This window comes from Dasypus novemcinctus, chromosome 17, assembly GCF_030445035.2.
Source record: "Dasypus novemcinctus isolate mDasNov1 chromosome 17, mDasNov1.1.hap2, whole genome shotgun sequence".
Classification (NCBI taxonomy): domain Eukaryota; kingdom Metazoa; phylum Chordata; class Mammalia; order Cingulata; family Dasypodidae; genus Dasypus; species Dasypus novemcinctus.
This window is the reverse complement of record NC_080689.1, coordinates 73,744,006-73,768,221: the sequence shown is the minus strand read 5'-3', so window position 1 is coordinate 73,768,221 and position 24,216 is coordinate 73,744,006. Positions and strand designations below refer to the sequence as shown.

Sequence of the window (24,216 nt, the reverse complement as noted above, 5' to 3'; positions counted from 1 at the left end):
CTGTCTGAGGTGCTCGGGGGAGACGCACAATCGTGAGCAGCTTACGACACTCAGTGAGCAGTCGGTGCCGGTGCAAGCTCGCGCCGCACGCAGCCCGGCCGAGGCGGCAGCCGGGGCGCCGCTCCCCGCGCCCCGCGCCCCGCGCCGCCCCCCGCAAGGCACGAGCGAGCCCGCTCCCCGCAGCCTCCCGGATCGCGAATGGCAGGCGGGCTCCGCGCAGTGAGAGGTGACGCCGGTCAGGGGTCGTCTCCGATGCCCGACAGTAACCAGACGGTCAGATCCTGGGGAGTCGCGAGCCCCGACTTTGGAGGGGTGTTGTTTTTTTTTTTTGCGCGTGTGTGTGTGGTTTTTTTTTTTTTTTTTTTTTTTCCCTTCCCTCCCCACCACGTCACAGTCCGAACTGCAGAGGGAAAAGGACGGCGGCAGGAAGGCGAAGCCCGGGCTCCGGCACGTAGTTGGGAAACTTGCGGGTCCTAGAAGTCGCCTCCCCGCCTCGCCCGCCGCCCTCGCAGCCCCGAGCCCAGCAGCAAAGTGAGACATTGTGCGCCTGCCAGATCCGCCGGCCGCGGACCGGGGCTGCCTCGGAAACACAGAGGGTCTTCTCTCGCCCTGCATATAATTAGCCTGCACACAAAGGGAGCAGCTGAATGGAGGTTGTCACTCTCTGGAAAAGGGTGGGTAAGACACTTTTTAATTAAATTCTTTCCCGAAGATTTTTTTTTTTTCCTCCCTTTTCTTTGCTGCAGCATCTAACATGGACCCAATCACATCTCTTTGATCTTTCGTGGCTGTGAACTTTCCATGCTGCCCAGCTTTCTGCATGCTTAGAGGTGAACGTGCGGCTTTGGGGAGGGGAGGGTCCTTCTTGATTGCCCTATATTGATCTGATTTCTGACCTTCTCTCCCCCTCCCCCGCTCCCTCCCCCCCCCACCGGAATAAAATATGATGTAGATTTCTGACCGAGCGCTTCCAATGGACATTCTCCAGCCTCTCTGGAAAGATTCTCGCTAATGGATTTCCTGCTGCTCGGTCTCTGTCTATACTGGCTGCTGAGGAGGCCCTCGGGGGTGGTCTTGTGCCTGCTGGGGGCCTGCTTTCAGATGCTGCCCGCCGCCCCCAGCGGGTGCCCGCAGCTGTGCCGGTGCGAGGGGCGGCTGCTGTACTGCGAGGCGCTCAACCTCACCGAGGCGCCCCACAACCTATCCGGCCTGCTGGGCTTGTCCCTGCGCTACAACAGCCTCTCCGAGCTGCGCGCCGGCCAGTTCACGGGGTTAATGCAGCTCACGTGGCTCTATCTGGATCACAATCACATCTGCTCGGTGCCGGGGGACTCCTTTCAGAAACTGCGCCGAGTTAAGGAACTCACGCTGAGTTCCAACCAGATCACCCAGCTGGCCAACACCACCTTCCGGCCCATGCCTAACCTGCGCAGCGTGGACCTGTCCTACAACAGGCTGCAGGCGCTGGCGCCCGACCTCTTCCACGGGCTGCGGAAGCTCACCACGCTGCACATGCGGGCCAACGCCATCCAGTTCGTGCCCGTGCGCATCTTCCAGGACTGCCGCAGCCTCAAGTTTCTCGACCTCGGATACAATCAGCTCAAGAGCCTGGCGCGCAATTCCTTCGCCGGCTTGTTCAAGCTCACCGAGCTGCACCTGGAGCACAACGACTTGGTCAAGGTGAACTTCGCCCACTTCCCGCGCCTCATCTCGCTGCACTCGCTCTGCCTGCGGCGGAACAAGGTGGCCATCGTGGTCAGCTCGCTGGACTGGGTTTGGAACCTGGAGAAAATGGACCTGTCGGGCAACGAGATCGAGTACATGGAACCCCACGTGTTCGAGACCGTGCCGCACCTGCAGTCCCTGCAGCTGGACTCCAACCGCCTCACCTACGTCGAGCCCCGGATCCTCAACTCCTGGAAGTCGCTGACGAGCATCACCCTGGCCGGGAACCTGTGGGACTGCGGGCGCAACGTGTGCGCCCTGGCCTCATGGCTCAGCACCTTCCAGGGGCGCTACGATGGCAACTTGCAGTGCGCCAGCCCCGAGTACGCGCAGGGCGAGGATGTCCTGGACGCCGTGTACGCCTTCCACCTGTGCGAGGAAGGGGCCGAGCCGACCAGCGGCCACCTGCTCTCGGCCGTCACCAACCGCAGTGACCCCGGGGCCCCCGGCAGCCCGGTCGCCACGCTCGCCGACGGCCGGGAGGGGCAGCCCGACGGCACGCCAGAACCCACCACCGTGGCCCTCCCCGGCGGCGAGCACGCCGAGAACGCCGTGCAGATTCACAAGGTGGTCACGGGCACCATGGCCCTCATCTTCTCCTTCCTCATCGTGGTCCTGGTGCTCTACGTGTCCTGGAAGTGTTTCCCAGCCAGCCTCAGGCAGCTCAGACAGTGCTTTGTCACGCAGCGCAGGAAGCAAAAGCAGAAACAGACGATGCATCAGATGGCTGCCATGTCTGCCCAGGAATACTACGTTGATTACAAACCCAACCACATTGAGGGAGCCCTGGTCATCATCAACGAGTACGGCTCCTGTACCTGCCACCAGCAGCCCGCGAGGGAATGTGAGGTGTGATTGTCCCAGTGGCTCTCAATCCCTGCGCTACCAAATACGCCCGGGCCGCCCGGGGCGGGCCGGCGGGCGCCAGGCGGGGGGTCTCCTTGTCTGTGCTCTCACGCTCCTTGACTGAAACTGTCAGGGGATCTCTCCCAGAGACTTGACATTTTAGCTTTATTGTGTCTTACAAAACAAAAACAAAAACCGAAATAAAACACAACAACAAAAAAACCCAGCCCACAACCTTCAGGACAGTCTGTCTTAAATTTCCTAAGAGATCTCCTTCCTCCCTTTGAAGATCTGCCCATATTCAGGAATCTGAGAGTGTAAAAAAGGTACCAGTCATTGATTTTTTTTTTTTTTTTGTAAACTAAAATGTTTAAAATAAAATAGCATTTACAGTTTGTACAGACTGGTGTAACCTAAATGAATTGTTTTACCTGGGTTACAAGAGAAGCCACAGTTAAAATTTCCTTCCTGAAGGGATCCAGTGGCTAGAGGGGGGGTAAAAAAACCTAGCAGCAAAGTAGTTCTATGCAATTTGAAATTTTAAGAAGGGTCAACAAAGCTCATCAGTGTAATGATTCAGGTTCATTTAACCCATAAGAGACCCTGTACATTATTTTTAGGGTGTGGGGACAGTGCAGTCTAACCACTTTTAAGCAAGTGAGACGTGGACTGAGGACTCATAATGGCTCAGATTTTAAAGCAGAGATCATCGCAAATGGCTTTTAAAAGGCAGTGCCAGACGGTCTGCCCTGTGAACAAGAAACATTTTGGCATTTAATGTAACCATCTTTCAAATCAATTTAAAATCTCACTCCAATGCCATTTGCTCCTATTTCTCCCTATGCCTTTGATTCACCAAACTTAGTAGCATTTGTGCCCCTTTTGTGTCCCTCCTCCCCTGTGTGTTAAAGAGAGTCCGTTAGCTCCTGCTCTGTATATTTGGTACAGGGGAGTGAAGCAGAATCCAAATGTTCAGTGCTGAGAGCTGTGATTCTGGAGAATATTGCTAAGACTGCAGCAAACTTGGGCTCCAAGCTGTGCCAGCACACTCCTAGTTACTATGGGGAACGGGCAGAAAAATCCTATCTTGGGAGAAATGCCTACGGAGTAAGGACTTATAGCAAGAGACCAGGGACAGAAAAGATCCAGAAGCCATGGGGGGAGGTGGGGGGGAGGGAGATCCTCATTTGATCTTGTGTTTGCATTGTAGTGAGATGGGAATGATAAAGACCAGTGAGCATCCCTTTGGTAACAGAGGACAGAAAAGCTGTCACATCTGAGAGTGCCCTTTTTTTGTTAATGCTTGCTGTCCCTAGGTGTGTGTGTGTGTGTTTGTTTTTACTTTGTCAGGATCAACCCTTCTCACCCCTCATAGGTTTCCAGGCCCATCACTGAGAATGAGGTGATTTTCTGAACTAGGCTTAAGGGTGAGGAAATGGTGGGTATGGTGAAGGGAAAGGGGAAGGAGTGATGTTGGGGGGGGGAGATCTTTCACCAGCTAACAAGTAAGCAAATATATGGTTGAAATAAACTGTTGTGGATGGCAGATGATAATAACTGAACCAATTCTGCCCATGTCCAAAACTCTTTCTCAAACTCAGTTGCTCATCCCCCCCTCCCCAGTGATTTTAAAGACTGGCATAGTGCTTGATTTTTTTGTTGTTGTTGTTGTTTTTTGAGAAGTCCAAATAGCAAAAAGAGGAATGGGGGAAAAACATACCACCATCCCCAAAATGCAAATGCCTCTAGTTACCAACCTAAAGAAACAAAATCAACCTTTTAAAATGCAGAATGGCATCATCAGGTTTACATAAGCAAAAGATTGGTGCTGGTTCCTCCTCTACTTGTGGAGAAACCAGTATGCCTATAAATGTTGTTTCTAAGTGGCTCTTTCAAGAGAAATAGTTTGCAAATGTTTTAAAGATGTCTAGCCTAGGGAGACAGCTTCACATACACACACACGCATGCACGCACACACATGTACACACAGGCATACGCACTCTTCCTGATCAGGAAACTCTATCCTGCTTCGTTTGTAATTAAAACATGACATAATGACACACACCATTCAGACTGCTAATGTTCTAGAAGAGAGGTGCTTTGTTTGATAACTTTGAGGAGGGGGTTTTGAGTTTAGAATAAGCCTGATCATTTGGGGTTGCCGTTTTAAAAGCATGCCATCCAGGGCAGAGGGTAGCACGAACAAGGTTCTCTGGGGGCTGTACCTCACATCCAAAATTAAACCTTTCTAAAGCGTCCTCCTTTAAAAGACAATATGCCTTTTTTTGGGAAAAATCTCTAAATTGTGGCAAATGAAGGAGGGCTCCTTAGGTTCCGTAAATTTAACCTCCTCATAGGAAGACTACAGCAATCCCTTGCCAAGCTTGGGGCATTGCCTGTGCTGGCGTGCTTCAACGGAAGGCTTCCAGAAGCAAGGACTTTCAAACATTAAAACCACGGACCATGCCCCCCCCCCCCAAATACCGGTATTGGAAAGTATGGAGTTGATCTCCTATCTGCAAAGACATTTTCTTTCTTTTGTTTTTGAAATGTAGCCATGAGAAAATGAGAGATTAGATAATTGTGCTTGTTTTATGCTGCCCCCATCACCTAGACCATGCAGCTAAGCCCACACACCTAGACGAGACTTAAGCCTGTGCAAATCTATTGAAGGAGCCTGCAAAGAGCCTCCGGTAATGAGGAAGCCTTTCATCAGAGATCTTGAGAGCAAATGATGTCCACAGAAAGCTGGGTTCTTACATTATGTGTGTCTCTGTGTTTCTGCATTGGGTGTCTGGATAGGCAGGCAAATATATTTTCTACACAACCAGAGGAATTTAGCTCACATCATTTCATGCTTTTGTGCCCCTTGCTTTGGAGAATGGCAGGAGGAGGGAGAAAGCAAAAATAAGGGAAAGTGGTAGTTTAACTAAGGTTCGGTGACACTTGAAATCTCTTCTTTCTTAAATTAATTAATCGTTAAGCTTCAAGAAACTTCCTCTGACCCCTCTAAGCAAAGTACTAAGCAGTTAAAAGTTAAAAGGGACTCTAATTTTTAAAAGATGTAGCACCCGGTTTTTTTGTTGTTCTTCCCACAGAGGGTGCTAATCTCATTATCCTGTGCTATCTGAAATGAATTTAAGGCCACAATTCTGGTCTCTTCCTGGTCAGAGTGATGGATTAACCCTCCATTTGCAGGACCTTCCCAGCTGATTAAAGTTCAGCCATGGTCCTGAGTATTTTTGAATATTTATATAGAGGAAAAAAAGTCTTGTCAATGGATAAATGATACTCTCACACTAGTCTAGGTCATTTTTTTAGGTTTTGCCAGAAGGAGCAGGTTAAATGAAAACCGTCCTTTGGGCTGCACTCAGAGAACCTGCAGCCCCTGAATTTGAGCCCACCGGCCTGGCAAGTCAACCCCAGGCTTCCGAGAATGCGAAGTTGCCACCACAAAGAAAAGACTATTTCAGTAGGAGGAAACATTGTTTAAGACCTTTTTTTAAAATTCTCCCAAACTCCCCAAATTATAAGGTGCTTATCTTTCTTTCCTGCCATTAGGGAGGCAGCCATTTGGTATGACTTAGCATCAACAACACGTTTATGAGTATGTGTAAGTAATTAGAAGGGCAAACACCACTTGTTATTCCTCCCAAGTTTCCGAAGCAACTGCGCACAGATCACTGCAAGGATTAGGGTACTGCCTGTTTTCTGGGTTATAAGAATCAGCTTGTCAGTAAACTTGCCATCTATTCTATTACCTGAGATGGCCATAAAGCGGGGGGCACTGGTGAATAACATATTCTCGTAAAATGGAAGGCACCAGACACCTCCCTCAAGAAGAACTTTATTGAAAGACCAGAATTTATATCTGTTTTGGGCAATGGGTGTCATAACGTTTCAGTATAACCAAAGTAAGCATCAGTTATCTCCTCTAGAAGGATGCTTATGTTGGTTGATTTGTGTTTACCATTAATGAAAGAACAAATAACAAAGAATTAGCTGGAATGTATCTATTAAACAGGCTCCTGTGACAGTAGTGTAGGGATATACTCACAAACATACACATATAAAATACACCTATACACACATTTAAACATATATAAGTACACACACACATACAGATGCATTACAGAACTACCCTCCAGTATTAATTACCCTCATACTTTCTTCCTCTTCTATGATCAAACCTTTTCGTAGAAAAGGATCTGATAAAAGTCATTCACAATTAAGGAGTGCATGACTGGTATGGCCAACTGGATTTTCAAGCATTAGTGAATGAGTTAGTAGATGCTTTGCAGGCTGGACTATCTTCTGGATTCCTCATGCCATGTGAAAGTGTATACTTACCAGCTGGTGGTAAGAGCCAGCAAATGGCAATGTATTCTTTCGAGAGTATGTACTACCCCACGATTAGGAAATAGATATTTCTTCATTTAAAAAACAGGCACTCTTATGATTTTTTCCCAAGGTTTAAGAGAGACAAAATTCTTACTCCTGACAGGGCGCCACCTCCTGGCCTCCCTCAGGTGGACATGATTTTTGAAGGCCTTTAGGTTTTTTGCAAAAGCAAAAGACCTGGCTATGGCATTTTTAAGGATTAGTCCGAGAAGAAAATTCAATGGAGGAAAATAAAATTTACTGAGTGCCTACTTTGTATGGAAGCCTTTACCTAGCTCTCATTCTATGAGAAAAGTGCTAGGAAACTTATCTTGAGATGAGGAATTGGAGGCTCATGGAGGTCAAGTACTTTGTGCAAAGCCACCCAGCTTGCAAGTAGGAGAACTGGGATTCGGTGTGTTGGCCCTTTTGCGCCATCCTGTTTCTTCTTGCCTTTGACAGTTACTCCACCACTTCTTCACCCCGCAAAGGAACAGATTGGGCACATCTTTCTGAATTCTTGTTGAATGACATGGGTGCAAGGCTCAAATCCAGAGACTCTAGCCACAACATCTTTTGCTCCAGTCCCTGCTAATTAGGTCATTCAGGTCTCTACCCATAGACAAGGCCTCTCATGGGCCTCTGGGAGCAGAAATGTCCAGTGATCATCCAGCCCAGAAGATTTTGGACTCAGAGGGAGTTAGGAATGTGTATCCGTTGTTAGAGTCAGGGATCTATCCACATTTCTTCCTTGGTGATTAAATGGACAATATCTCTATAGCAGTGGTTCACAACCAAGAACCGATTTGCTACTCAATGGACATTTGGTAATGTCTAGACGTATTTTTGAGTGGTACTCCTGGAGGGGGACATTGCCATTGGCACCCAGTGGGTAGAAGCTGCGGATGCTGCTAAGCATCCTTCAACGCACAAGACAGTCCCCTACCCAAAGGATTAGTTGGCACAAAACATCAAGAGTGCTCAAGTGAGGACCCGCTGCTTGCTGCCAAGCGATGAGGCTGTGCAAATCAACGTGTGGTGCTCCAGCTTTATATGGAGGGACCTCCTCGTGAATTAGGTCTGGGTTCATCGGGGTCTATTTCCTTTTAATCAGGGAGCTGGCAGCCTAGGTTAAAAAACCCTCAGGCTGGTGGCCAATCATGCGAAAGGACCTGCCTTTAGCACATGCTTCCCAAAGAACATATGGCAAAACTTAAATTAACTGGGACCATGCTAGTCAGAACCTTCAACTGACCCACTTTTTTCTTTAGCAATCCGTCATTTAGAAAATAGGAAAAAAAAATCAAGCTAACAGTGGAGACTTAATTAATAAGAAGGAAGATGAGAAACCCAGAGTGCCTTCCAGGAGCTGTTTTGGAACCTGAACAAATTCAGCCCACCTGCCTGTGCTTTTTCCTTCTTCAGCCATGCCTGGAGTGTCTGTGAAGTGGGAATGAGCCTCCATTCCTTCAATCAATGTGCTCAATCTAATGAGTAGTATGGATATATTAGTCAGGGGAGTGATCTTAGCTCTTCGAAAGAAGATGGTCTCGAGATGCGAGCATCACAAATTAAAATGCATTTGGGACCAGGCAACAGCTCAGATGAGTGATGTTTGCAGGCACTTGATATTAGGAGGGAAATGGAGACTTCACTTATGACAGTGCAGGTTGCAATTGACTGGTTCTGGTTAATCAAAATGCTTCTGCAGGCCAGACCAACCTAGACTTGTGTCTCCCACCGCTGGAAGAAACAGGGTCTAGAAATCAGGAGATGTGGTCTCTAGACCTAGTGCTTTTATCACATGCCTTGTGGTCATCTGGTAATCATGTAGAAGAATCCATCCAGATATCCCTAAGAACCTTCCCAGGCTTATGCTTCTATTTTATAATTTTTCCTAACAGTAAAACATGAAATAAAAAATGGCTTTCAAGTTTTTGTGTCACTTAACCAGAAAATTAAAATTCCCCAAACTCCCATTCCCCAGACATTCTGATTCATCAAGGCTTGCCTGCATATGAATGAGAAAAGGTAGATAAAATATAGCAGGAAGACAGGGTCTTTGGAGAAGCAGGTACGGATGCTGGAAAACAGAGATGACAAAACTCAGGCACGTGTGGGTGGGAAGAGCAGTTTTTTAGAATATGCAGGAAGAGATGAAAGGAAATCCTAGAGAGGACACACTCACACATTCACACTCACCCACACGTGAGACGAAGGGAGATGCTGCGGAGCAGGCCCAATGAGAAAAGCGGAAGGATGCCACGGGGGTGGGGAAACTGTAAAATAGTCATACGACTCCCCAAAACACCGACCCTATTGTGGATAAGCAGCCGCAATGGCTATGAGGAGCTGAAAGCCTTTCTTCAAATATTAGAGGGGGAAGGAGAAGACTGGGAAAATAGGGGTGAGAGGAAAAGAGAAGAATAAGAGAGCAAGAGTGCAAGTGAGGAGGGAAGGCGTTTCAAGATTTGTGTCATATGGTACACTGACTCCACAATCCTTTTTAGTCATTTCTTTCTGAGCTACCAGGTTGGGAGTTTGTTTCTTCTCAATGTAATATTAGAAAGCCGGTGGGGAGGGGCCCGCTTTATGAGAAAAAAAATAATTCACTTTCCTGCTCTGTCCTCTCTCTTTCGATCAGATGGAGAGGACTTCTAAAACTTGGCAGCCTATTGGGATCTCCTGGGGGATCTTTAAAAAATACTGATGCCTGGGCCTCATCCCAAGATATTTTAATTGAATTAGTCTGGGCTGTGGCCTTGGAGTGGAGAATTTTAAGAGCCTACCAAGGGAAAGCGGCTGTAGCTCAAGCAATTGAGCTCTCATTTACCATATGGAGGGCTCAGGTTGGATCCCCAGGAAGTCCTGGTAAAAAAAGAAGAAAGGCGTTCCAGACTGTCGGCATGGAGAGGTGCAGGCCCCTGTGCAGAGATGCATCAAAAAGACGATGTTGCAGCCAGATAGAAAAAAAAAGAGCTTACAGGGGGTGGGGGGAGCAGGTGTAGCTCAAGTGGTTGAGCGCCTGCTTCTCATGTATGATGGTCCTGGGTTTGATCCCAAGTTTGCCTTGAAAAAAAATCTTACCATGTGGTTTCTAAGTTCAGCCCAAGCTGAAAACCACTGAGCTACAGGGTCATGAGAATCACAGCCTGGGCGGTTTAGCAATCTATACATTCTACCAGTCTGACTGTAGTTCCTGAAAAATACATGGTAGGTTGGTGACAGGGAAGGACAGGGTCAGTTACTCCCTGAGGAGTCCCCAACTTGATTCCAGCTGTCGGGGCTGGTTTTGGGAGAAAGAGGTGCAAACGTAGGTGCACTCATATAATATGCTTCAGATCTTATGTTTTACAAAGTGCTATTTACATTCATAATTTCACTCCTTTTAATCCTCACAACAGTCTCCCAAGGCAGACAGAGACTTGTCCCTTTTTCAAAACAAGAAGACTCAGATGGGGAAAGGTGAAGCAAGATGCCTGAAGTTCGTGTGTACAGCTGGGCCTGGAGCCCAGAACTGCCTCTGGTAAATTGTTGCCCTCCCCCTCCACCACTTCCGGTGCCTTCTCAGATTTTTCTTTCTGTGACATTATGAGGCAGGCTAGTCTTGTTCAAAATACAAAAACCAGTAGCTCTTCCAGAAGGAGTCTTGGGGACAGACTCAACACACTCTCCTAATCTTCTCTCTTCTTCCAGCTGGAGGTTGGATTTGTCATTTCCGTGTCGCCCAGGCTTGACACTCTTTTCTTTGCCACTGGAGCTGAGTGCCTCCAAGATGCCTCTCAGACACAGATATAGATGTCAAAGTCTTTGCACCATAATGTTCCTTTCCCCCTGGGTCCACTGCCATTGTTTACTCCCTTGCTTTAAAGAACCTGAAAACTAAATCCTAGTAGAATATTGGTGAATAGATGGTGATAATTCTACCCAGAAATATCTGCAGTTTTAATAAGGATCTTGGGGAGGTGGGGGAGGGGTAAGCTAAAGAAGTAGCTCTAATGCTTGAATTTCCAGCACTGAAATGGGTAGGTGACATATATTTGGACAGGAGGGTCTTCCTTATGTCCCTCAAATGAAACAACCCAGGGGATGGTCCATTTACCACAGTATACAGGGCTTAAAGTAAAGTCAGGATAAAGATCAACTCTTGCAGTAGATATTATCTCCTTGAGCCAGTGTCCTCTTTAAAATCCATCTATTAGTAGGTGTTCTCCATCAGTGTGTTTATCTTCAGTTAATAATTCTCAATATGGTAAACTATGTGTGACCAGGGACCTCCATCTCAGAGATCGTGTAGATAACCTCGGATAAAAGTGAGAAGGCTCAGCAACAAGCAAGAGCAGTATTAGTCTGCCACAGAAAGGTCTGGAGAAGGCAAGTGACACACAATTAATGGAACAATGCAACAATCTGTCTTGAGCTGGCTAAGGCAATCCTGTCATTTGTCCCTCAACTGTGGAATGACCACACACTCTGTAATTTTGTCACACTGTCTCTACTCCACTGTGATTGCATGTGTGATGAAGTCTATATCTCCCTGCAACTGAGTCTGTGCTTTTTGTGTTTTATTTATTTTAAAATCATGCTCTTCCTTGTAAGGCAGCCTCATTCCCTTTGCTTGTTGTTGAGACCATTTTTATCTGAGTCTCGCCCATTGATCCTTTTTTGCACATTGCTTCAAAAATCATAAAGGTACAGCAGGAAAAGAACAAACCTACTATGGGGTGGGGGGAAGAGGAGAGACTATCTTAGCTGAAATGCAACTAAAGGTAACATTCCACTCAACTCATTCAATCAAAGTAAGCATCGCGGTTCTTCTTCAAGGATTAAGTAAATAATTGTTGAGTGAATAATAAAAAAGCATAACTTGCAAATGATAGCACCCATGAAGATGAGGCAGTGGCAAGAGGGCTAAGCTGGGAGAGGTCTACCAGGCTCCCAGCAGAAGAGAATGTGCAGAAGAGGCAGGCAGTGCTTCTCTCTCCATTCACGAAGGCAAACCTGCCCTGGGGACCTTTACTATACATTTACTTGCTGGGGGCTGGCAAGCTGCTAAATGCTCACTGTCTTCTCACTTAGACTACATTCTTGTCCAGAAAGGAATTAATATCCTCATTTAGGGAGGTCGCTGAGCATAACCGGTATGTCCAGCGTAGACTCTGGCGCCACCACGCTTGGGTGTCAGTTCTGACCAAGTGACTTGGGCAAGTTACTTGATCTTCCTCATGCTCAAGTCAGAGGTTGTTAGGAGAATTAAAACAGTTATTACTGAGAATTAAATGAGTTATTTGTTAAATGTTTAGAACAGGGCCTAGGCACATGGCAGGTGCTTGATAAATATTTTTATTTTATTTTTTAATAAAAGATAGAATAAGTCACGGCGCCAGCAGGGGTGCACCAGGAGCTGTCCTACTGCAAAGCCATTGGGCCTGACGGAGAGGGCTAAGGAGGCAGAGCACAGTGGCTGCAGCGACGAAGGCCCACCTGGCCCAGGCCTTAGCCCTTTCCTCTTGCTCCTCCTCTTTGCTCCAGCTCTTGACTGTCTGGCTTCACCCCAGTGGTGGGCAGCCCTTGGCGGCATACCCCACTCCTGGAATATACCCACGCCTGGATACATGGACCTGTGCACACTCGCAGGCACCCCAGGCATCCCTCCAACTGAAGGCTGGGGACCAGCTCAAGGAAGCATCGTCCACGAGGGTCTTTGGTGACAGAGCAAATCATGAGCCGTTGGTTCTCTGTGGCCAGATCCTGAAAGTGGAAAGCGACGACAAGGTGGCAATTGTTTTTCTACTCCCAAACTCTTATATAATATCGACAATTTTGAATCATACCAGCCCATGGGACGCTAAGCATACATCATCAGCTGGGACAGATATGCTGGTGTTTACTTAAAGATGGTTTTTTGCTTACTAACAGCCAAAGATTGATGCTGCTCAAACAAATGCAACAAGGAATGAGATGGAGTTTCTGGGAGAGCCTGAACCAAGAGGCAGGTTCTAGCTTTGCATTTGTTTGCTTGAGTCCCTTGGGCAAGTCAGTTCTGCCTCCCTTGCCCTCCCCCTCCATCTGTGGCGGTGATTTCCACCTTTCCTTTGGTCCTCTGATTTGGTAGGCAGGGCGTGGGGTTAGTAAAGGACCGAAAGTAAGAGTGATTTCCAAAGCATTGTTTCCTGTTGCTCATCAATGGGGAAAGTGGTAAATTCACCTAAGGTCCCCCAGGGGAAAGCCCCGACCGCCTTAGACCCTACTCGACCCACACCACATGGTCACAGGGAGCCAGAGCCCTCCACCTGGCACTTGGGGAATTGGAAACTGAGAGGCTAGTGTGTTCTAAGCTGCAACCTGTTCCCTGTGATTCACTCACAGAAGGATGAAAACGTGGGAGACGCCGTGCTCTGCCCCAGAGTCAGGCAGGAATATTGGGGATGCATTGGAGGACGTGGACTCAGCACGTGAGTCTGAACTACGGGAAGCTGTAGCTCTTGGGAAATTGGGGTTCACTTTCAGATTAGAGTTTTGTGCCTTTGCTTGCTTGTTTTTGCCCTTCTTTCTTCCCTCCTTCGCTCCACTCCTCTCCTCCTCCCTCTCTCTGTCTCTCTGTCTCACTGTCTGTCTCTCTCTCTCTCATCCAATTCATAGTTATGAGCTTGACCATTCATTCTCCAGAGGGGCGATATTGCCCCCAATAGGACAAAAATTGGTTCTTGAGGGGTGAAAAAAAATCTTACTCATTTTATGTATAACACACACACACATATATAATACATAAACTAATATACAGTATACCTGTAGTAGTAAAATTCCAGGGTGAGGGGGCAATTAGAAAAAAAGAAATGCCTAAAAAGTTTCCATAAGGGTGAGCAACAATTCAAAAAAGATTGAGAAACACTGAGCTAGACAGTGATTAGCCTGGGGAAGAGGCAACAGCCGAGTTAAGGCATCAGGGCAGGCCACTAATTGAGGCTGCCGAGGAGGCAGGAGGAGCGCTGCGTCCTTCAGTATGAAAGACTGAGATTTGGGGATTACTCAGGCAGCCACACTTGCACCTGGGGGACCCGGTCTTAACAGCCTCTCCTGCTCCTGACACCTCCCAGATTTGTCTTGACTTGGAGGCTTCATGACGTGTGAGAAAAACCTCTCGGCCCCGGCTCTGCAGTTTACTGACTTCGATAAATCACCACCTCTCTGGACCTCAATTCTCTTGTCTATAAAATTCAGAAAATAATCCCTGCTCAATCCGTTTCATAAGGGTCTGGGAAGAATTGAATAGATAATGTAAGTGACAAAACTTGAAAGGCCCTGAGGTACTACAGGAAGATTTAAGGTGGATGGAGGGAGGTGGTGGCGACATGAGCACCCGCAGGCTCGCGTCCCCCACAGTGTGACTTCAGAGCCTCCATGCTTCAGACTCTCTCCCATGGGGCCAGAAACGCCTGGTGACTCCTCAGTGTATCGCATATGTAGGCAACGCTCCTATGCCTTGCCTTTCTTCCCCAAGGTTCAAGGACAAAGTCTGACACAAGAGGGCCAAATGGCCTTGGGCAGATCATAATCTCATCTCTGAACCACAGTGTCCACACCTCTAAAATGGGCATACTGGTGGGTGGCTGCCTTGCAGGTTCCTGGGAAGATTTCCACAGATCAGGCTAGCTGCATGGGGTCTGCACTGTGTGGGACAAAAGTAAGTTCTTGAGCATCATTTGTTTGCATCCCAGGCTGATGCCAATATAGAGTCACGTGCTGTGCTCATGCAAAGTGAAAGTTGTTAGGAGCAATTGATATCTAGAAGCAGGTTCTGAGAAAAGACTGCAAGAGGTTAATTTTAAAGGACAACTAAATTAGTCATTGTTTTAGGTTCCTGACTGCAAAAACCAATGCCACACTACAAAGGAATTTATTGGCTCACAGTTTCAGAGGCTAGAAGGCCTGCTTCCTTCTGGGGTCCATATCTTCCGGCTGGCAGGCAATCTTTGGGGTTTCTTGGCCTTCCCATCACGTGGCAATGCATGTGGCAGTTTCTTCGTTCTCTTCTGGGTTTCGTTGACTTCCAGTGCTGGCTGCTAACTCTCCGGGTCCAATTTCCTTTGCTTATAAGCACTTCAGCCATTTTGGATTAAGGCCCACCTCATTCAGTTTGCACTTGAACATCTTCAAAGGTTCTACGTACAAATGAGTTCACACCCGCTGGGCCAGAGGTTGGGACCTGAGCGTGCCTTTTGTGGGGGACATGAGTCAATCCCTTATAGTAATCTTAAAAAAAGACCTCCACAGAGATCCACAGCTGGGGTATAGGTTAGCAACTGCAGTAAGTGGGATGAAGGAGCAGCAGCACTCCGTCTGTTAGTTGAGGTAGCTGGGAAACCAAGTAGGGACGCAGGACCCATCACAGCAGATGTCAAGCCTTGACTCAGGTGATTGCCTTTGCTTTGTGTTGTTTTAATATAATAATTCTTCCCAGTTCTGTCAACAGGTTCAGTCCCCAGCTCCCTTTCTCTCGGCCCACCTCTCCCCAGTAGCATACACCTGCTTGAACTCCTGAGAGCTAAAATCGAGACTGTTGGAAGAGGGTGGGAGCAGAGGTCCACCTAGGTTCAATTATGATCACTTATCGTGTCATATCCCTGCCATCAGAAGTGCATTTGTTGCTTTTCTGAGCCTTTGAGCACAAGATACTGCTGGGGTACCATTATCTGTTGACCTGCAAGATGCAGCTTTCTGGACCCCGTAGCAAGCAGCCCTGAACTGCAGTAAAATCAGGCAACACTTTTCTACAGCATGCAGCCTGCAGGACTCCACCAGTTTATCCAGGGCCACCAACCCAAAACAACTGGGATGAAAGCAGATGTGAAAGAGGGAAAAGGTCTGTTTTTGGTTCTATTTTTCAACAGGCCCAGCTCTTTGGGAAAAAGAAAAGAAGAATCAAGCTCCGAGCTGGTGCCCTGCCAAGCTTCCTCCCCTCCCTTCCTAGTCCAAGTACTCCACCGTCTGTGCAGACTGCATAACAGCAATTTCTGGAAACATGCTGAAAAGGAAAGGCCAGCAGAGAGGCCGTGGATTCCTGGTATTTGTGTGGTGTTTTAAGCATTTTATTTTTCACCTTAATTCTTTCAACAACTGCCAGCTCTTTGAAGTACATCTGTTATCAGCAGCTTCTGTTTGTAAAATGAGACTCAAGGTATCCTCTCCAGAGAAATTCCTGCATCTTCTCTGTAGTTCAAGGCTTTCCCTGACAGTTTGGCTCACAAAGTACAACTGTGGTAATATTAAAGAATGTTAATAAAAATGAGATAAAAGACCAGGCATCTTTTTTTTTTCTTTCTTTCTAAACTCTGCTTTGTTCACTACTAAAGTTTATTTTGACGGAAAATTTACTTCTCTGATCCACATCATTTCCCAAAGCAATTTTCCAATAGCAAACATAAATTTGCGGTGATTGCTAAGAGGTTTTCAATCCCGTGCAAGGAGGCCATGGGGTTTCGCTGGTTTGCCTTGCCTTTAGGTAAATGCCCCTCTCTCTTGATGTGATCAGTGGAGAATCCCGGGCAGCTGGAAGAGTGCAAGCCTGGAAGGGGGCTCTTGAATTTCCAACATACACAGCCTCGGGCAGGAGGAGGTGGTTTGACATCAATTTCAAGATTGAATCTTGAGAAGATAATTAAGTCATTAACTAAGAAAATAATTGCCTAAATCCACATACCTGCATTATCAAAAGGGATGAAACACTAAGTAAATGCAACACCTTTCTATTGCCCTGAGCTTTGAGCCAGTTCATGCAGATTACATTCATACCTTAGGCAGAGGTGTGAGTTAAGCACCTATTAGGAAGTAAAATTTGCATTGCTCTTCTTGTTGTTTGCTTTGTCCTCAACCTTTGGGATTCTAAGGAATGAAAAAACAATTGGTCCTTGGTGTAAAACAGACTTAGATGTGAGTTCTGGCTCCACCACATACCAGCTATGTGATCTGGGGGCAATCCTTATCAGTCTAGAGATAAAGAATCTGCCTTGGGAGCGGATATAGCTAAAGTGGTTAAGTGCACGCTTCTCTGTACAAGATCCTAAATTCAACCCCCAATACCTCCTAAAAACAAACAAATGAACAAAAACAACTTAGGGGAGCCAGTGTAGTTCGGTGGTTGAGCGCCAGCTGCCCATATCCAAGGTCCTAGGTTCAATCCCTGGCCCTGCTGCCTCAAAAAATAAAATAAAATATCTACCCTGAAGGTGTGGGGAAGATTGTTAATAATGTCTGCAAAACATTTCACGTACACCAAGCACAGCATTGTTCAATAAGCATTATTACTATTACCAGTATCATCATCATCATCATCATCATCATCAAGTTTGGTACCAAATATATTATGACAAAACATGCTTCAGTCATGATAGAGCAGACACAATGACCCTCTTTTGCCACTTGCTATAGAGTGGAACTAAGTCTATGGAGCTCACTCGATGGAATCATGTCAAATAACAATAAACAGCTCTTTATAAGTTGTAAAGTCTTCTGAAAACATAAGGCATTGTTAGGGGGTCTTCCTGATGTGTCTAAACCAAACGGCAGAAATGAAGTCACCCCTATGTTCCTCCCTAAGGCCAGGCCAGTATCCTCACCCCACGGATTTCCTCTGTTCCTTCCACTGCTTTCCGCTCGTTCGGATTTTCACAATGATAGAGCATCCAGTTCCAGTTCTACAGTCATCGATGACAATTTTCCTGGTGCCTCCAGCTCACCACAGTCCTGCCTCTCAGCTCCAGAAGGTGCTAGAACATTTGCTGTCCTTAGCACCCATGCTGACATTCTGGACTGCTTGCACCTAGTTTTCATTGTCTATACTGTTAAGTTCAGGTGTACCATACTTTAATGTTTTGTTTCCTATTAGATTATATATTATTCAATGTCAAGAGGCAACCTACTTGCATCAATTCAATTCAGTAAGTTTCTAGACCCTAGAGGTTAAGCAGAATGTAAAACATGGCCCTGTTCCCAAAAGTTTACAGAATAAAAGGACAGGTACTGTGTTCACACATATAATGACAACCTGGAGCAGAGTGGGATGCATGTTATGATGTATGTGTAACAAACTCCTCTAAGGATCCTGAAAAGGGGAAGAGAGATCTCAGCTCAGGGGATGGGTGGGAGGTTGAAGACGACGTGATAAAGAAGACATATTATGTGCTGGATTCAGATAGGTGGGTGGGCTTTGACCAGTGGAATGGAAGGAATGGGCCATCCAAAGAGAACAATCTAGTCAAGGGATGGCACAAAAGAAGGCAAGTGAAAGACAGTCTATTTCACTGGCAAGGTGTTCAACCAAAGTTAATGATTTGGTATGTTACAAGTAGGTACTTAATCAGCAGGACAGTCTAGAATCTAATTTATATCCATTTTTATAAGATATATATCATATCTACAATATTATGAGTTAGCGAGAAAACAACTAACCACAAAGACCTTCTCCTACCCTCACCCTGACACTTAGAAGGATGGGTCCATCTTCAAAAAAGATTCCAGATCCCAGGCATGATTTGAAGCAGCAACTCTGCCTTGCCTTCGTGAGACCTGGGGCAGGTAAGTGGTGGCCAGTAGGTCCTAATGATCAGAGCACCCTCCAGAGAGATCTGGACCTTATAGTGCCTCCAAAACTACTGCACAATTAAGAGACTCGAGGCTAGTAAGTGAATACTAATGGTGAATGATAATCAATTGCCCAGGAAGGAGAGGCACAAGTCTGTTATATGCAAATTTGAGTAAATAAATCAATCAATAAATAGGACATATAACATTACTTCTGTTGTGAGGTTAAGTTCGCACCCATTACATTGACTTTTATCATACAAGCCATGTCTGTATAACACCATGCAAGCAGTGGTGACTGAAATGTTACTGATATTCTTTATAAATTTGTGTTTGGAGGTTGATCAATCAGGAAACCATTTATTTCCCTATCAGACTTAGAGTATGCGATGAAGATCCCTGAGGGATTTGTATTCCCATGGGTAGCTTTTCTGCAATTTATCTATTTTCATGAGTGCCCAGTGGGCCTAATGGGACAAAGTAAAGAGGCATATCAGGGCTGATGGCTGGGTTCCCATGTTAAAACTCCTGCACAAAGACAGGAAGCAAATGTGACCTCTAACCTCTCCAGAAATGCCCTGGAAGAAAAGAACGCTAGTTCTGAGGTATCTGTGCCAAGGCATCTGGGCTCTATCTTTTTTTTTTTTTTTTTAAGATTTATTCATTTATTTATTTCTCTCCCCTTCCCCCTGCCCCCAGTTGTCTGCTTTCTGTGTCCATTCGCTATGTGTTCTTCTGTAACCGCTTCTATCCTTATCAGTGGCACCGGGAATCTATGTTTCTTTTTCTGCGTCATCTTGTTGTGTCAGCTCTCTGTGTGTGTGGCGCCATTCTTGGTCAGGCTGTACTTTCTTTCGTGCAGGGCGGCTCTCCTTATGAGGTGCATGTGGCTCCCCCATGTGGGGGACACCCCTGCATGGCACAGTACTCCTTGCATGTATCAGTACTGCACGTGGGCCAGCTCCACACGGGTCAAGGAGGCCTGGGGTTTGAACCGTGGACCTCCCATGTGGTAGGCAGACGCTCTATCCATTGGGTCAAGTCCGCTTCCCCTGGGCTCTATCTTGAGACACTGGATGGCTGTCATCAGGGATGAATGCTTTTAAGCAAGATACCAGATTACTTCCTCAGTGTCCTTTGACCTAATGTGAGAATGGAAACTGTGGGAAGCGGATTTGGTCCAATGGATAGGGCGTCCACCTACCACATGGGAGGTCCAAGGTTCAAACCCAGGGCCTCCTGACCTGTGTGATGACCTGGCCAACATGCAATGCTGATGCGTGCAAGGAGTGCCATGTCATGCAGGGGTGTCCCCCGCATAGGTGAGCCCCACATGCAAGGAGTACACCCCCCATAAGGAGAGCCACCTGGGGTAAAAAAAAAAAAAAAAGTGCAGCCTGCACAGGAATGGCCCTGCACACATGGAGTGCTGTCACAGCATGATGACGCAACAAAACAAGGCACAAATTCCAGGTGCCACTGACAAGAATACAAGCGGACACAGAAGAACACACAGTGAATGGACACAGAGAGCAGACAACTGGGGGGGGGGAAGTGCGGTAAAGGTTAGAGAAATAAAATTTTTTTTAAATTTCTTTTTAATCTGAAAAAAAAAAAGAATGGAAATTGTAGCAAAAGGAGTAGCGTTGTGGTAGATGTGGTTGGAAACACACTTGAAATTCATTCCCAATTTTCTTTGTCCATTGCAAAAGTCTTCCTCCTTGATAAAGGTGAAAAATATCACAGGTTTTTCCAACTTCCTTGAAGCCGGGTCATGGTCGGGAGATTCACTCCTAACCAGTGGGATGGATGTCAGCTGGGGAGCTTCTCAGTAGCATTTTATGCTCAGAAAGAAAAAGTGCTGTTTAGAAGGAAATGTCCCTCCCTTTTGGCCTGAAGCAGCCATCCGGAGTCCATGACTGGACAAGCACAAGCAAGCACTAGATGAAACGACAGAGCTGAAAAATGGAGAGATACTGCATCTTTGGTGACACGACTGTACCCCAGAGTCTAGCCTGGGGTCAACCACATCTAGATCTATTGCTATATGAGATGATAAACAACTAGCAGTTGAGCTACTTGAAAGTGACTGATTCCATTACTTGCAACCACAAGCATCTTAACGGACACAATCACATTCAACCTAAAATGGGGTAAAGATGGAGCAGTTTAAATAGCTTAAAGCATCAAGTCAAACAACTAGAGAGCCAGAGAATACAATATCCCTCAGAGCAAAGGGCTGAACCCTCTCCTACCTCTCTGGGGATTTTGAGGAATCCTCTGAGAAGATGAAAGGAATGTAATTGAAGATCAGAGAGGATGAGAGGGTGTTAAAGTTTTATGACAGTGGAAAGGGCCAAACAAGGAAGAGGGTACTAGTTAGAGCCACCAGGTAGCACAGTGGAAAAAGAAATGACCACCAATTCAGTATTTCTCAGGCTCAGTCATGGGAAAGGAGGCGCTGGAGACTCAGAGACAAAAACAATTGTCAACATCTGTGCAAATGTCAGCCTTGTCCCTTGACTATTCACGTTGGGATTGGGTGCCCTGGAGAAAGGGGAATTCCTCTACATCAAAATAGTGATATTTTAGCAGTATCGTACCATCTAGAGTTAAGCCTCCTGGATTCCGCTATAAGTTAGCTTCTATTTCCACTCAATTGTTAATTCTCCCTCCTCATTTTTAAAATAGAACTCGTTATTAAGAGATCAAGACTATCCAGTAAAAACTGGGATAAACCAACTGAATTTACAATGTCCCTTCCACAACTGCTACCCAAGCAGGAAGCCAGAATCCCTTCCACTAGTGTTGCTATGAATGGTGTTACTGCACTCACACTAATTGAGCCATGATTGGGGCCAAAGAAACTGAGATGACACAAGTGCAAATATCTGGCATGATGCCTGAAATTAACCACTCAATAACTATTAGTGCTCATTTCCCTTTTCCTCTCTCTCCCTCTTCTTCCCCTCCTCCCTTGCCTTCCCCTTCTTACCCCTTTGTTTCCTTTTCCTTTCTTTTTCACTGGATGTTTAGCATATGTTCTTGCTGTAGACATGTCCTCATCCTGGACATGGCTAGCCACTCTTGGCACAGGGACACTCTTCCCAGCTGCCCCCAGCTTCACTGGGGTTGAAGGTGAAACTTATATACCTTGTCATCATCTGTGGCAACTAATAAGACACCTTCCCATTGAAGTGATGTTATACAAAGTAGGTACTTCCCTAGGCTATTGGACAATGCTCACTGGAAACTCAAACACAAGTTCCACCTCTGGGACCGCATTTATGAAGTAACTCCCTTGTTGTAGGTCTTGCACATCAAGTCTATCTCATTACTTGGCCTTTGATTCTTTATATCTCAAACACACATTCCTTAGAAAAGAATTTAAACCCAGTTAAGGACCCCTTGCAGTGATTACATCCCTTCTTCTCATGTTCTCCACTCTTAAAGCTCATGTGTGTATTGTAGATTAAACCCATTTGTGAGATGCTCATTCCCATCACTTTCATCCTTCACATAGCTAAAGACCAACTTGGAGACACATAGGCTTGATTCAGAAACTGCGTTTTTTATGAGTTCCAATGACTTCACCTCCAGAAGTGAATCACTTAGTCTCATATCCTACATGCTGGACAGTCTAAGTCTTTGCATTTCCGATGAGCTCATTCTCAAGCCTGGGTCTTGATAATGTACTGTCTTAAATGGCAGATCCTGAGCAGCTTGTGTATAATTAATCTCTGGTCACCCTGGGGATCTCAAATCCCCTTGGATCAATGGAGCCAAGAGGCAGCATTTCAGCTAATAGCCAATAGCATTTTATGGCTCTCTTGAGAAGGCAGAGAGAAATGATGGTGTTTCCATGCAGCATTTCAAAAAGAAACCTTTCACATGGGAAAATCAGCTTACCAAAGTAAATAAACAACACTGGGTTCACAGAGTGCCTTTCAGAGATACCTGAGAGTCCTTTGAAAATCAAAATTTGCTCTCTGTTTCCAGAAAGGAAAAATTTAAGAAGAGGTGAAGGTCAGCACAGATTATACCAAGGTCCAAGGCCAAGCAGTCCACTATTTTACTAAGTGGCACTGGACTAAAAGATTGATCTAAATGTATGATTCTATAGAGGTTTAAAGTCAAGGGTAGGTGCCTGTGTTTTCTGTTGCATAACCTAAGGGCTCCAAGACCTAAGTTGTGATGTATAGTCACACTTACATGTTGAAGTTCCCAGGAGTGGGTGGTCAAGTGAGCAGAAGGTGGTAGTGGATAGAGAGCTCAGACTGGAAAAAAGAACAGTGCTGCCTCTAAAAAGCTGGAGACCACAGAACAGTAAGAATCTTCTGGGGTACTTCCTGGGTCTTGGAGCACAGCTGAATGCCAGTAATAATAACCTCTTACTTGTTTCAAACTTTAATGTTACAAATTGCTACAGCCAACACAACTGATTCCATCTGATCAGCTCAGTAAACAGGCAAAGGAAGGAAAGGAAAGCAAATATTATTTAAAGTCATGCAAGGAAACAAACCTAGACCTTGGCATTTATGGAACCTTATGTCATTTACTCTCATTATGACACTGTTAAGTAGATGTCATTGAACTAATGAGAAAACTAAAGCTCAGAGCAAGTAATTGCCCAACATTCCATAGCTAACTCCATTCTTCCTATTCCAAATTTAATAAATCTCTTTTATAAAATAGATACAAGTAGAAAGGGAATCCTGATCCCTATGTTAGGAAAGGAAATCTCCAATTATCACCTGGAAAATCTCCCAGGAGGACAGGTCTTGGGATAGAAATTTTGGGTCAATGACCATTGTTTCTCATTAGGGTCAGGGAAAGTACAAGATTTCTGTTTTAGTTTTCCATAGGGCTGCTGATGCCACATACCAGAAATGTGTTGACATTTATAAAGGGGATTTATTTGGGGTAAAATCTTACAGTTCCAAGGCCAAGGAATGTCCAAACCAAGGCACTACCATTGATGCCTTCTCACCAAAGTCAGCTACGGTTAATCCTAGCCACCTGACACGTACTTAGTCATCAGGCGAGACTGGTCTGCTGGTCTCTTGCTCTAGTTTCTCCTTGAATTTAGCTGTGGCCAATCAGTCATCTCTCCCTGGACCTCAGCTCCTTGAGCCTCTCGGGGGTTGTCTCCTTGAGCTCAACTGTGGGCAGAACCGGAGTCCTTTCTCTCACGCGAGTGGATGAAAATGGTAGAGCTCCCTTTTCCTTTCTCTCTGTCTCTTTTTATATCAGACCCAGTAAAAGGGTGGATGCTCAACCTGAGATAGGCCTCACTGATGGCATCCAGTCAAAAGGGTCTCACACCCATAGAAATGAAATAGTGCAAAAAATAATCTTTTTCTTTTGGGTTTCATAAAATAACTTCAAATTGTCACAATGCCCTATGTGATAGGATGTAAGGGACAATGAAGAAACTCCTGCCCAAAGAAATGAACCCTATTGATCCAATTAAAAAAAAAAAGTAGGATTCCATTTCACCCATTGGTGGGTACATTCAAAGCAACAAGCCTGAAGCCAGGACAGAAGACGGATATGTTTCGGAAGGGAAAAATGAAAGAGCATATAGCATTGTAAAATTGTACAGTATCACATCAGGAAGACATTATCAAAATCCAAAATCACTACATCCAATGCCTCCTTATACAGAAAAGAAAGTAGAAGCTC

The 24,216-nt window shown here is 45.9% G+C and overlaps 2 protein-coding genes across 15 annotated transcripts in view; one reads left to right on the top strand and one right to left on the bottom strand.

Annotated features, from left to right (window-relative positions):
* CTNNA2 (catenin alpha 2) overlaps nucleotides 1-24,216 on the bottom strand; it is a 1,156,618-nt gene that overhangs the window by 368,933 nt on the left and 763,469 nt on the right. The gene's annotated exons all lie outside the window — the stretch shown is intronic.
* Nucleotides 29-16,252, top strand: LRRTM1 (leucine rich repeat transmembrane neuronal 1). Of its 3 annotated transcripts, none has more exons than XM_058278994.1 (3): nucleotides 29-653; nucleotides 747-830; nucleotides 953-2,970. In XM_058278994.1, exon 3 carries the CDS (start codon nucleotides 1,012-1,014, stop codon nucleotides 2,578-2,580), a length of 1,569 nt encoding a protein of 522 aa, XP_058134977.1. In that variant the 5' UTR covers nucleotides 29-653; nucleotides 747-830; nucleotides 953-1,011; the 3' UTR covers nucleotides 2,581-2,970. The 3 variants fall into 3 exon arrangements, 2 of the variants coding, with proteins under 2 accessions (XP_058134977.1, XP_004469884.1); XR_009181233.1 differs by lacking the exon at nucleotides 747-830 and adding an exon at nucleotides 12,484-16,252 and having other exon boundaries at nucleotides 46-674; nucleotides 953-2,897; XM_004469827.3 differs by lacking the exon at nucleotides 747-830 and having other exon boundaries at nucleotides 46-674.

Coding starts and splice junctions, on each gene's coding strand:
- LRRTM1 (XM_058278994.1), top strand. CDS start 1,012: ATGGATTTCCTGCTGCTCGGTCTCTGTCTATACTGGCTGCTGAGGAGG.